At 38.7% G+C, this 13,552-nt stretch overlaps 1 protein-coding gene across 3 annotated transcripts; it reads left to right on the top strand.

Annotated features, from left to right (window-relative positions):
- The first annotated feature begins 3,099 nt into the window (after positions 1-3,099).
- On the top strand, positions 3,100-11,986 carry LOC308091772 (receptor-interacting serine/threonine-protein kinase 3-like). 3 transcript variants are annotated; one of them, XM_080437492.1, is made up of 11 exons: positions 3,100-3,227; positions 3,801-3,943; positions 4,119-4,449; positions 4,660-4,802; positions 4,922-4,971; positions 5,391-5,546; positions 5,955-6,037; positions 6,128-6,221; positions 6,897-6,961; positions 9,561-9,606; positions 9,866-11,986. In XM_080437492.1, exons 1-11 carry the CDS (start codon positions 3,225-3,227, stop codon positions 10,102-10,104), a joined length of 1,353 nt encoding a protein of 450 aa, XP_080293618.1. In that variant the 5' UTR covers positions 3,100-3,224; the 3' UTR covers positions 10,105-11,986. The 3 variants fall into 3 exon arrangements, with proteins under 3 accessions (XP_080293618.1, XP_080293619.1, XP_080293620.1); XM_080437493.1 differs by lacking the exon at positions 4,922-4,971 and having other exon boundaries at positions 5,419-5,546; XM_080437494.1 differs by lacking the exon at positions 3,801-3,943 and having other exon boundaries at positions 3,159-3,227.
- Positions 11,987-13,552: the final 1,566 nt, after the last annotated feature.

Genomic DNA, 13,552 nt, shown 5'->3' with positions numbered 1-13,552 from the left:
TAACACAGCTTCCTCTACATATAGATAGTGGTACATGCAATATATAGGAACTGAAACAAACCACAAACCAACATTACTTGTAGTGCTCTTCCTTTCAGAGCCCATCTATCACCATCATCACAACCACGCAGTTCAGTTCAACTTTATTGTAATTTCAGTCAGGAGAAAAACACATTCATTGCAATGATTTTGAATTGTATTTGGTGGTGTGGGTCCTGAGCAAATCTGCACATGCATGACACAGACTTGACTTGTTAATTAGACATATGAACCCATCATACGGCAGAAACTACAGATACTCAGTATTAAATTAACAAGATGGTACATTTGTTTTAGATTACCTGTATAAATTAGCTGTATAATTAAAATAAATAAATGCTACAATAGTGTTTTTTTAGACAGAAGGAGTGAGTATAGAACATGAGTGCACTCGGTGGCTAGTTGTGGAAGTTCTGCCAATGGTTTTTGCTGCTGTCTTTACAATCCTTTGTACATGTGGTGGCAGTCTGCAGTCCTGATCAGTCAGGCTGCCAAACCTGCACTAAAACATAACTTCCTCTTACAAACATGTTGTCACTAGAATGAGGAACTGGAATCAAATGTTCACACAAACATAAATGAATTTAAGTCAATACAATGTTCCCCAAAAGTAGTTTTCCACAACACCACCAGAGAAGTACTTTTAGAAATTAACACAGACCACTGCGAGAAGCACTTCCCTCTATGTTTCTTAAGACAAAATGAAGGCAAGCAGTCTCCTCCTTGCCATGTTTACAGTATGTGTGGCTAGTGTTTAATGGCCGTATCGCTAGGACCGCAATTCAAATCAGCTGAGCTGGTTGTATGGATACAATGTTGCAGTCCATTCGTCCAGTCCGGTACAAAATATGCTTCAGGTATCGACCGTGAACTACTCTACTCTACCCTAATTGAAACAAAATACAGTCTGGCACACAAACTCATACCTGTGCTATACAATCAATATATGAGTGAAATATTATATCATTATTGTTCTCCTACTCAAGCACTCTTGGTTGGTCTTTTCTATGGGTCTGAATGAAACAATACTGGAAAATCTATATCTACACAGTATGACGTGCTGTTTCAGCACCCGCACAGCCGTGCCAAATTGAGACGGCGACAATGTTTCATACTGGTGGGTGGAAATATCTGATTAAACGGATTGGAGGGAACATGGGGCAGATGGTGTTGGGCTTCAATCGTACAAATGTAAGATGTAAGGTTCACAGCAGCAGTCTTTTCATCAGAAAAATTGCTTGTCACTTTCAGCTAATTGAATACAACCTTAACTATGGTATCTAGCTTGCTAATTGAAGTGGTTACCAAAGTGATTGAGGTTTCAATGAGGAAAAATGTTACTATAGGATCATATGATGGCTACTTATAGATTGAAATAAATTAATCCTCTGGCGTCTCACATTTTGTTTTATAATGCAATTTTAATGGGTCCTGGGTCATGGGTGGGATGGCCAACTTAAAACAAGAGTAATCATATTTCAACATCATCTTTGCATCTCACCATGTGTAGTGTGACTACGTACAACACTCACAGTGCCCAGGGGTAAAAAGAAAAGAGTGGGGGGAAAAAACATTAAAAACAAATATATATGTATATGTTGAGACTTCTTCAGTAGCCAAAATACAAATACAGAATACAATGCTTCAATGAAACATCAGTTCAACCTTTGAGGGAATTCAGATTCAAAATAATCCAGACCCTTAAAAATATCAGCTTTTCTCCTTGGATATTTTATCTTAAACATTAACTTTTTAGGTATGTCATCACCTCCTCCACCCATCGTTTATGGGTAGGTGGCACAGCCTTCTTCCAGCTTACTAAAATCAAATTTCTGGCTAGTAATGAAGAGAAAGCTATGGCCTTTAATTGGCCTGGGGGCACAAATGTCTCTGGTGAAACCGGACCCAAACCAAACAGCGCAGTCAAAGGATTGGGGTCCACAGCCGTACCATACGAGAACGTATGAAATATTTCTGACCAGAACTTGGATAACCTTGAACAGCCCCAAAACATAATGACAAAGGGTGGCCAGGTCCTGATCACACCTCAAGCATATTGGATCTAAACCTGGATACATTCTGACCAACTTGTTTCTGGATAGACGAAGCCTGTGCAATAAGCCTATAGGCTTCTAATACAAACTGCAGTATAATATATTCAGCTCCTTTGAACACTGTTTCAGAGACACAGCACATTTCATTCTTATTAATCTATGAATTTTTATGTAATATAATCCTGACCTGAGTGCCTCATTGCGGCCGCAGAGTTTCTAATGATCTAATCATTTAACTAGGCTATTGTATCAGACAGATGGGGGAGGGGTGCTGTCGGTAAACTGTGTTGTTTGGGCGATTCATCAATCAAATAAAGTTCTCTTGATATATTATAACTCTATGGTGACAACGCTCTTGCGTCCGTTCAGAGTATTGGAAGGCATTGCAGAGTCCCCATTGACTTAAAGGACAGCCAATGAGGAAAAGGTCACGAGTAGCGCAGCAACTGAATATAGACCATCTTGCTTTCACAACCTGGTAAAAAACACTATTAGGAGTAATGCTGTTGTGCAGACTTTTATTCTTTAAAACTGTTACTCTGTGTCCAGCACCAGCGACGAACTGGATGTGTGCAACCCACTTCTGAACTATATAGAATGTGCACACCATTCAAAGTAATAGGGCAACAGAACATACAGTAACATGGCGGCCCGCGTCCATTGAGTTCAATGGAGAAGTGGCGCCATGTTATGTTCTGTTCCACTTTCTTTTAGCTGGAAGGATGAATCGAAGAAAAGTCTTTGGTAGAAGCCAGCCTGCATTTATTAACCACCAAACAAAAACAAGCCAACATAAATCTTGAGGTAACAAACTTAAATTCAGCTTGTTTTTGCGTGTTCAGGATGTTTCTAAAACAGACACAAATCAGATTGACTCCTTTGCTAGTGTCTCTGACTACCAAATCAATGGACCTGACTGGTTTTACATTGCCTATATTCAACACAAGCATGCTGCACTGGATGCCACCCCTTGGCCCTCCTCATGTACAGCAAACCACACCCCCCAGTACCAAGTACTTTCCTCAAACAGAGTAGAGTAGAGGGGTGGACACAAAGAAGTGGACAGCGACACATAACTGCCAAGTAAAAGTAATCTGAGGACCATATCATATTTCCTAACACATTCACGATATGGTAAGTAGGCTACCATAAAATTGTGTTGAAAATTATAATAACTAAGAAAAAGAAAACCGATAATAATAATAATAATAATAATATTATCTGGAATTTATGTAGCGCTTTTCTAAGTACTCAATAGATGCTTTACATGTGTGTGGGGGCCAGGGGAGAGGACAAAACAAGAAGAGAACTCAGATAAGCAAAACTATATAAAAACCTTTATTATCAGGAAGTGGGTCATGACAAATCTTGAGGCCGAAAACACAGAACAATGTAGTTCTGCAATTTCCTCCTATTTCAAGACAATGTACTATGCAACACTAGAAAAAACTGTTTATGGAGAAATTGCATGGGCTTGCTGAAAATAAATATAAAGAAAATGTGTTTAGTACAAATATAATTTGAGAGGAATGTACCTTCAAATGTACAAAAAGTAGACATACCGTAATTAGCTTTTGTGTAGAATGTAATTTTAAAAGTACAAAAGGTTTGAGTAGAATTAGTTACTTATATAAAAGTATATACATGTTTAGTAGACATTTAAGTGGAATGTATTTTTAAAGTATACTGTATGTCCTGTGGTGACAGCTGACACAGCGTGGCAGAGAGACAATTGGCGATGAAAGCCTGGAGAACTGGCAAAGCCTTGGCTCAGGGGGCTTTGGAGAGGTCTTACGGGCCAAACACAAGGACTGGCACTTTGAAGTGGCCATTAAGCTGCTTCATGTTGGGTAATGATGAAAATGATCAAAAAGCTAAATCATTATGATGGGGATTTTATCTGCAACTATTAATTAGGTTGATTATTTCACACTAATTACTTTACTAATTACTATCAAAGTCAGTTTCATGTAGCTGTGTAAATGCTGTCTCTCTCTTCCTAAACTGGCCCCTGCCATTCTGCAGCTCTGACACCTCGTGTCCCGCCCTGGGGCGAGAGGCTGATCTTATGGACTCTGCCACCATTCAGTATTTTCCCAGGGTCTATGGGATGTACCAGGGCTATCCCCCCGGCATGGACTTTAAGAGGCAGGGTATAGTAATGGAACTGATGGAGAGAGGCTCCCTGCAGTCCCTACAGCAGGCCCTCTCTAAGCCCCCACCCTGGCCCCTGGTTTTCCGCCTGGCCGACCAGGTGGCCCTGGCTATGAACTTCCTCCACAGTAAGAAAATGCCACTTGTGCATATGGACCTGAAACCAGGCAACGTATTACTGGATGCCAACTTAAATGCTAAGGTAAATATCTATCCATCCATCTACTTTTGTATTCAAATTAATCAGGGAGCACCTGTTTGCTCTACCAATTAATGCCATGACAACCAACAGTTTGATTACCATCTCAGGCCAAATTGCATATTGCCACATGTTTATCCTCACTGGGTCTCTTTAATTTCCTACTTAAATAAAAGATGTCTAAAACATTTTTGATCCTCTTTATTTCAATAGATATCAGATTTTGGCTTGTCTAGCGTGTCCACCAGTGTTTTGAAGACCAGCGACAAAGGTGACCATGGAGGTACTGCAGCCTACACACCCCCTGAGGCTTTTGAACGGGCATACAATCGTGTTCGCTCTTATGATATTTACAGGTAAACTCTTGAACAAAAACGATTGATAGAGTTCAAATTGCTTTTCATAATTATTTATTTTTTTCCAAACCATTTTCAACCTTCTGTTTTCTTTTTCTTTTTTTACCCCTTTTTATTAGCTATGGTATACTTCTGTGGACAATTATTACTGGAAAGGAGCCCTATCCAGGTAAATTATTCCTTATTGCATTTGAATACAGAAGCACATATAAAGTTTATAAACATATATGTACTGTACAGTATATAGTATTAGAGAATGGAGTTTAAATGGAGTGGTTGTGGATAAGACACTATCTTTCACACGTTCAAATGTGGGATAGGAGAGGAAGTTTCAGTTCCCACAATCAACAAGTTTGCTTTGTCATATTTGTTAATGAGCTTCAGCCTTTCACCTATATCCTGATTAAGTTTTACATTTTTGCTGTGTAAATTTTTTGAAAGCTTTACTTTTAGACCCTTGATGTTTTTTTTTCTTCTTCTTAATCTAAACCACAAAATATGAGCCAGAACCTTAATTCTAGCTCTTTCCAAATCTTTAAAACAAACAGCCACATGCACACACAAATATGTTTCCTGTGTTTTATGTAGTTAGTGATTACAGCCTTCTGGCCTTCAGGATTAAACAGGGAGACAGACCCGATCTTGACAGAATTGATCCGAAAGACGCAGATGGATTAGAAGAGCTGGTTGGCCTCATGAAGAGGTGCTGGGATGCTGAGTCCACTAAGAGACCCTTGTTTAGAGGTGAAATTACATCAATACTCAGATATACAATTTTATATTTCATATACTAGTGTATTTATATTATACATTTCAAGTCTGAAAAAATATAATTTGGACATACAGTATATGTGAGAAATATACTTTAAAGGCCAGAATATATCTAGGCCTATATATCCTTACATACGCTTTTGAACATGATTTACAGGTTCAGACCATATTTTTACATTTAGGGCAATTTTTACAAATTTAATCATTGTAATAATCAAATATATAGTATACATCTTCACTTATATACGCAGCACAACATTCACTCTGCTACAGAGCTATAATTCTGGGGAATTATACTGTAAAATGGCGAAATATCTATATAACTACAGTATGTACAGTATTTGAAATTCTTTCAGCATTTCATGGTGGTTTTCCTTTCAGAATGCATTGAAGTGACAAGTCATGTTGTTTCAAGGAATGCGAAGGGAATCAATAAGGCTGTCTATGAAGTCTTGACAGAGCTGGTAGGTACAGTACAGTACATGCACTCTAATTTTCCTTTGTTACAAGAAAAAATAACCTTGCTGTGAATTTTTATATTACCATTGCTTCAGGACCAAGTGGACGGACAGGAGTGTGTACTACCAAATAGCTGCAGTCTACCACCAGCTATACCTTCTCTGCCAGTTTTCAGTAGCAGGTCACAAGGTACAGTATATGTCTTTTCATGCATTCTGCACTAAAAATACTTTTGATGTTATGATTGTATAAATTATTAATTGAGTGTGTGTGTGTGTGTGTGTGTGTGTGTGTGTGTGTGTGTGTGTGTGTGTGTGTGTGTGTGTGTGTGTGTGTGTGTGTGTGTGTGTGTGTGTGTGTGCGCGTGTGCGTGTGTGTGTGTGTGTGTGTGTGTGTGTATTAGAGGACTTCACAGTAGAAAGATTTGGTTCTGAAATGGACTTGCAGCCAAATCTGACTTGTATCAACAACCAAAATAGTACAATTAATTGAATTAAGCCTGTTCTGAGTGAACTCAAGGACAAATCAGACCCATTAGTCCCCATCAGATTATACAGTATGCAAGAGTGAGTGAGCGAGTGAGTGAGTGAGCGAGTGAGTGAGTGAGTGAGTGGCGTGTGTGTGTGCGACTGCGTGCATGCGTGCGTGTGTGTGATGCAAACACACACACACACACACACACACACACACACACACACACACACACACACACACACACACACACACACACACACACACACACACACACACACACACACACACACACACACACACACACACACACACACACACATATATATATATCATGAATAATTAATACTTTGAAATACTTTAAATAAAACAAATCTAAACCTCTTTCAACAGCCGTGTCAAGAGATGTAAAAGTGGATCATGGTGATTTTGGAAAAAGTAAAGGACCCTCAAAGCAGGTAAAGGCTCAACCTTTGTCCTCCATACAGCTTTCAGATGACTGCGCACAGGTCACGACTATAGGTTACTACTGGCTGTGTACTCCATACAGGGAAATGAATCAAAACTACCCTGAAACTATGCAATCTAACCCTAAGTGGATCGGATATTTTCAAATAGCCAAAGTTTAAATAGGGCTGAAGAGGTTAATGTATGTTTTGTAATAATAATCAATTGTATACATCATATGTATATCAATTGTTGAATACATCATTGTAAGCTGTTGTTGTGCATAACACAACTGACTGACCTGAAGAATAGCTACTGTATTATCAACTAGAAAGTAGGCGTACAGCTGGCAGTCCTGGACTCATATCAGCTCACATCACGAAAATGTGAATACAATGCATCTGATATTAACGTCTAGTGTAAATTGGAACTTTTAGACATTTGACTGGTTTTCAGGTTAAAGATAACTATAGCCAATACCAATACCAATACCAATACCAATACCATTAGACATAAATGGTGTGCGTGGAGATGTAGAAGCCATCTGTGGCCTCTGAGGGGGGTTTTTACTTCAATTAACTGTATTTCTCCGTAAATATATAAGGTGCTTACCCGGTTGCCCCAAATGTTAACTCGTGCTTCTGAGTCTTTGTGCACTGTATTAGTCCGTATTTTTTAATACGTGTTTTAATCCCGTCTCTGTCGGATTCTGTTGGAATTCAAGTTCCCTGTATTCCTCAATGGGCGGTAGTGACGGGGCGCATCCGGTGAAAGCCGGTATTACACTCAATGTAAACAGGAAGTAAACGAGGGGGGAAATGGCGTTCGGGCACAGACGGGATTAAAACAACATATATATTGAAAAATAGACAGACTAATACAGTGCACAAAGACTTCGAAGCACGAGTTAACATTTGGGGAAACCGGGTAAGCACCTTATATATATAATTTGTACATGTACGGAGAAGTACGGGCTTTACTGGTGAAAGTGCAGGACACACTGGGGGGTGATAGCCAAGACTATCGTAGCTACGAAAGTAAAAGTCAGACTCGATAAAATACATCTATGATAGTCTTGATCCAAGGCTATGTTAACAAAAGAGAGACAAGAGAAAACTGCACATACGTACCCCGTGACTGTAAAGGTCTTGATTATAGCGCATACACAGTGTGTGCAGACATCGCATGCACAGGCCATGTCATTTGCAGAAGTGTGGAGACTGTGGCAGTCATGTAATTTCACCCTTCATACACTAGATGGCAACAAAATGCTTTGCTTAATGTCATATCAAGAGCATCAGTTTCAGGTAAACATTCTAGTTCAACACACCCAAGGTGACTTTTCTTTCCACATGTGATTTTCCACACCCAAGGTGACATTCCACTTTACAGTTTACTGTTTTCCCTTCACTTTCGTTCATTGGCTTGTTAATAATAGCCACAACATTACATAACATACCTAACCACTAACCAATGTTAGTGTGTGTCCTCCAAAAGATGCTGGACATTGCAGATTGCCATAGCAACCGGACAAAATGTCCTTATTATTTTGTTTGCTATAATACCCATTTTTTCTCCCCAGTGTAATCGTTATGCCAATGAATTACTCCATTTGTGTGTTGTCACTGCTGTTGTGCTAGTGAGGAGCCCCCACCGGGAGGGCTACTCCTCCCGCCCAACACTCCCACCCAGCCTGTAGGAATACGTGCAGTGACAAATATCACCCTCCCCGTCCAGCTTCCCTCCCCCAAACACGGGCTAATTGTGTTCGTATAGACGCTCGACAAAGCACCACAATGGATTTGAACCCACAACCTCCGAGGTGGTAGGGAGACGTTTTTCCGTTGTGCCACCCGAGCGCCTAATTATTAACCTTCTAAACTCATATTGCTTTATTCTTGAGGGTAATGTATTATTAACATTTTCTAACCCTAAAGAATAAAGCAATTCGTTTAGCAGGAATATGAAGAAGTAGCAGTACAATATAAATATTTTAGAAAGACAGGCATAAGGGAAATGAAAAAATTATCATTCTCCCTAAGGAATTATTTGTTAGGGGGATACATAACTATATACACATTACGGCTCATATCTCTAAAAACTCTAAATTTGCACCTCTTTTTGTAATGCATGGCTGCTCATTTAATAGGAAGAAAATGGTTTACATACTGTACACTTAATTGTGAGTTTGTCACAATTGTCTACATACCTTCCCAGCTCTATAGAACGTAAGAGAGTTAAGCTACTTAATGTGACCCAAAATCCCACCTCACTATGTGGTGACATTTTTCTGGGTGTGCACCGTGCAAACAGCCACAATCTCTCTCCACAGGCAACGCAGATAGCCTCTAGGCCTATTCTCCTCACACACCATTTACCATGAATTAAGAGTTGGGCTTAAGGCCTAATTAAATGTTGTATTGAGAGATTTACTGAAACAATAATTAGTGGTTATTTCTACATGAAATCTAACAGTGGCCAAAACACATCTTATTGTTGGTTTTCAGGTTAAAGACCACTACTGTAGCCAATACCACAAAAGACATACAGTATGTTGTTCAACAGCGCTCAGGCATGATATGATTGAAATAACATGATTGTGTTTAACAGGATGCTGACGAGAGTTTGACTTCAGAAAAAACTGATGCAGAAAAAGGTGAGCCTTTTCTGTTCTTGCTCTATTCAATTCTTGAATGATGTAATTAGTGAGTAGGTTGTTGACTGAAAGCTTTTGTCTGCCACAGTGTACATCCTCAATATCTTTCAAATCTATAATATATAAATAAATTGGTACAATTGTTACACTGATATTTATGTGAGAATCTATGACAGAGCTTTATTTGTCATTGATATAATGAAATATACTTTTCTGTGATGCATTCATCTCAATCACTCTCTTTTTCTCTTACACGCAGCACAATTTGTGGTCCAGAACAGAGCACAGTTGACTCAAAACGTTTCCACAGTCATGGCTATAGCAGACAGTCTAGGACCCATGGTCCATCCTGAACTCTATGCCAGGATTCAAGCCGAGAAGACAAGCATGGAACAAATGAGGACGCTGTACACGACAAGGCTACAAACAGGGGGGATAAAAATCAGAGCAGCATTTTACGATGCCCTTAAACAGCACGAACCTCACCTGTTGGATTGATTGATTGATTGATTGATTGATTTCTTTTGAATATGAAAAAGGGAAAAAAGCACACATTGACTTCCCTACAATGAATTTAGATGTCACAAGACATACCGTACAGTACATCTGTATGCAGATATCTCCAATCGCCGTGCTATGCGAGACTAAGGATAGTTAACCCATTTTGGGCGGGAACCCCTATTTGTAACTATACCTTTCAGGACGGGAACCCCTTTTGGGGTTCCTGTTGCTATGTACAGTATATAGCAACATACATTTGTTGTAATTTTTGAATGCATATTTGAAGTTTTTCAGAAAACTTTAGGATTAGGAAGGCGTTTTTAGAATCGGCCTCAGGTCTACTGAGTATGGCAAAGGATGACAGCAAAAGGAGAATGAGTGCAGCTGTGGCCTGTGTTTCTTTTTATTTTTTTATGATTCAATGTTTATTCATTTTTTGTTATACACAAAAAGTAGAATATAAACAAAAGGAGAATGTTAAACACCAGAAGCAGACATACAAATAGACAAGCCTGTGTTTCTCAAATGGCAGTATGTGTACCCCAAGGGGTACGCGGAGTGTGGAAAATGGAACACTAAAACTTTGGGAAACTTTGTGTGAACCTGCAGATCTGTAAGCTGTTAAACCAAATTAAATGAAAAACCTGACACAGCACAACTGTTATTGAATAGGTTACTTATTTGCCATTATACTGTTTTATAAATGAAACTCTTTCACTCTATTTCTTATTTGTAATGTTATATTCTTTAAAAGGTTTATTACTCATTTATAGCATTAGCCTATTATGCTAGCAATGCACCCAAACTGTTTGAGAATCACTGATTTCTTCTCAGGGGAAATAGATTTCTTTAAGTCATTTAAATATTCTTTGATGTTTTTGAAATTGCCATATGCTGTAGGCTTTTGCTGTTTAAGTGTATGCATTTTTTTTGTTCAAAGATTATTATTATTTATTTTTAGCCTACATCTTTACGAGTTCAACTTCAAACCCATATGTTTTCATATTCTGTATAATCTTTGCGGTTTGCTGTTCATTATCTCCAGCCTGGGATAAAAAATTCTGTCAGTAGGCCTACTTGTCGTGGTTGTATATTATGTATTTATTTAGTTTATTCATTACCATGTATTGTTCTTTGGGACTGGATACACTTAGCCTATTCTGATGTTCCGTTAAATTTTATGAAGTATTTGTTGTCCAAATATTGTATCTTTCTGGCCTGCTTTCAAGGTGTCCACATTTCTCTTTGTCAGATGTTCGTTTAACCATCTGAACCCTAGCACCGCTATTTGGGGTGAACATTTGCCGAAAATAGTTGATCTACAAGCTAACAACATGTCACAGTGTGATGCTTTGTGAACCTGTATATCGACTGTTTTCGGCAAAGGGATTTGGTGTAGAGCTTTTTAAACACACACAGGCTAACTGTAAAAGTGCTTAAAATCACAGAACCCTGTGTCTCTGTTTGGATTATAACAATTTGTAGGCCTATTCATTGTTCACAACTTGGTTGGGGCAGAGTCTTAATACATGATCATGATTAGAGTTTCTTGGGATTGGCCTACAATCTTCCAAAAATTGCTAAGATATCCGATCTACAAGCTCACAATGCATTGAATTTGCTATTCATTGTACGACAAAGCATATTGTAGGGCTTAAGTGGTTCACCCCTTCAAATCAATCAAATCCATACCAGCCCTGACGAAAAAGAATATTTTGTATTTGAAAACAAATTTGCCAGACGCCAGAGGCTCTTCTTCCGCCCCTTCTTCTTTCTATGGAAATAACGTTGCGATGGGAACGATGTACAAAAACTAATTTCACCCACTTTTTTACCTTGTAAACCTGTGATGTGACAATAAACCTGATTCTGATTCTGATTCTTCTGATTCTGATTCTACTGTAGCTAATCAAGAAGGAGCGGGGCATGCCATCTTTTGTGCCCATATATGGGGCTGACTGATTTGATGCTATCACGACACATTGAGGTTAGACAACACACTCCATATTTGGGCGTAGCTGCATTAGGAAGCAGGCAACTTCCTGGACCCTGACAGAGTACCGTATTTTCCGCACTATAAGGCGCACCGTCAGTGCGCCTTATAGTGCGGCGATGCGCCTTATGTGTATCAATATTGGTTCCCTTGGTTTCCGCACTATAAGCCGCACCGTCAGTGCGCCTTATAGTGCGGATGCGCCTTATAATGCGGTGCGCCCTATATATGAAAATAATACATTTATTGAAGGTGCGCCTTATACTCAGATGCGCCTTATAGTGCGGAAAATACGGTACTGTGTTAGTGTGGTGTGGGTAAATGTAGCTCTTGGGAGATCAGTCAGTTGGAAGCAGTGTTGATTTCGTCGACTAAAACTATGACTAAAAATGTTCGTCGACTACCTTTTTTCACTGACGAAAACTAAATAAAAACTCCATAAAAACTAGGCTATGATGACTAAAACTAAGACTAAATATATTGACAATTTCGTCAACAAATAAAAACTAGATAAAATGTAGTGGAGAAGAGATCCAGTAGAACTAAAAGACAAGTCATTTTATGTTTGGTTGTGCTCGGGTGTTGCGTTCTGAAAATAGCAGATCTACAAGCTCACAACGTGTCGCGCTGCGACGCGTTGTGAGCTTGTAGATCTGCTATTTTCAGAACTATTTTCAGCATGCAACCAAGTGTAAAATCAGCCATTATGACGCCATCAAGGCACCGCCAACATACATTTTAGTCGACTAAATCAACTGTATATCTATTCGACTAAAACTAGACAAAAACTAAAACATTTCAGATGACTAAAATATGACTAAAACTAAATGGAATTTTATTCAAAAGACTATGACTATGACTAAATCAAAATGCTGTCAAAATCAACACTGATCCAGACAAGGTCGGGAATCACTGCATATTAGTATTTACTTATTTATCATAGAGCTAATACGTTTATGTTGTAATGCCTGTATACGTACAATGTCCAGGTATATATATATATATATATACAGTACATACATTCAGTAGATACAGTACTGTACTGTAAAGAGATTTAATCCATTAAGACCGGGAAAGAATCTGTGTCATTTTAGATTTCTTTAACTATTCAAAAATAGCAGATCTACAAGCTCACAGCTTGTGAGCTTTAGATCTACAATGTTTAGAAAAATCTTGAACATTTGTGCAAATCTTTGAATATATATATATTATATATATATATAAGTGAACATTTATAACTCTCAACATTTGCTTCTGGGGGGTCCCTGGAACAAAATGTTTTGAGATGGGGGTCCGTGGACAAAATATCATTTGGAGTGGTCCTTGACATGAAAAAGTTGGAGCACCACTGATATAGAAACATATGTTAGGATTTAGAAAACATTTTTAGATCATGTATTTGGTCGCAGACCCCCATCTCAAAATATGTTGTTCCAGTGACGCAAAGATTTG

This window comes from Gymnoscopelus braueri, assembly GCF_963280865.1.
Source record: "Gymnoscopelus braueri genome assembly, chromosome: 9".
Classification (NCBI taxonomy): Eukaryota; Metazoa; Chordata; class Actinopteri; order Myctophiformes; family Myctophidae; genus Gymnoscopelus; species Gymnoscopelus braueri.
The sequence above is the reverse complement of the archived record's forward strand: the minus strand, read 5'-3'. Positions and strand labels throughout refer to the sequence as shown.

Bases quoted from the DNA above. Each gene is read 5' to 3' on its own strand.
- LOC308091772 (XM_080437492.1), top strand. The intron at 4,972-5,390 runs GTAAATTATTCC...TGTTTTATGTAG, and splicing joins TGGAAAGGAGCCCTATCCAG to TTAGTGATTACAGCCTTCTG. The intron at 6,222-6,896 runs GTACAGTATATG...CTCTTTCAACAG, and splicing joins TTTCAGTAGCAGGTCACAAG to CCGTGTCAAGAGATGTAAAA.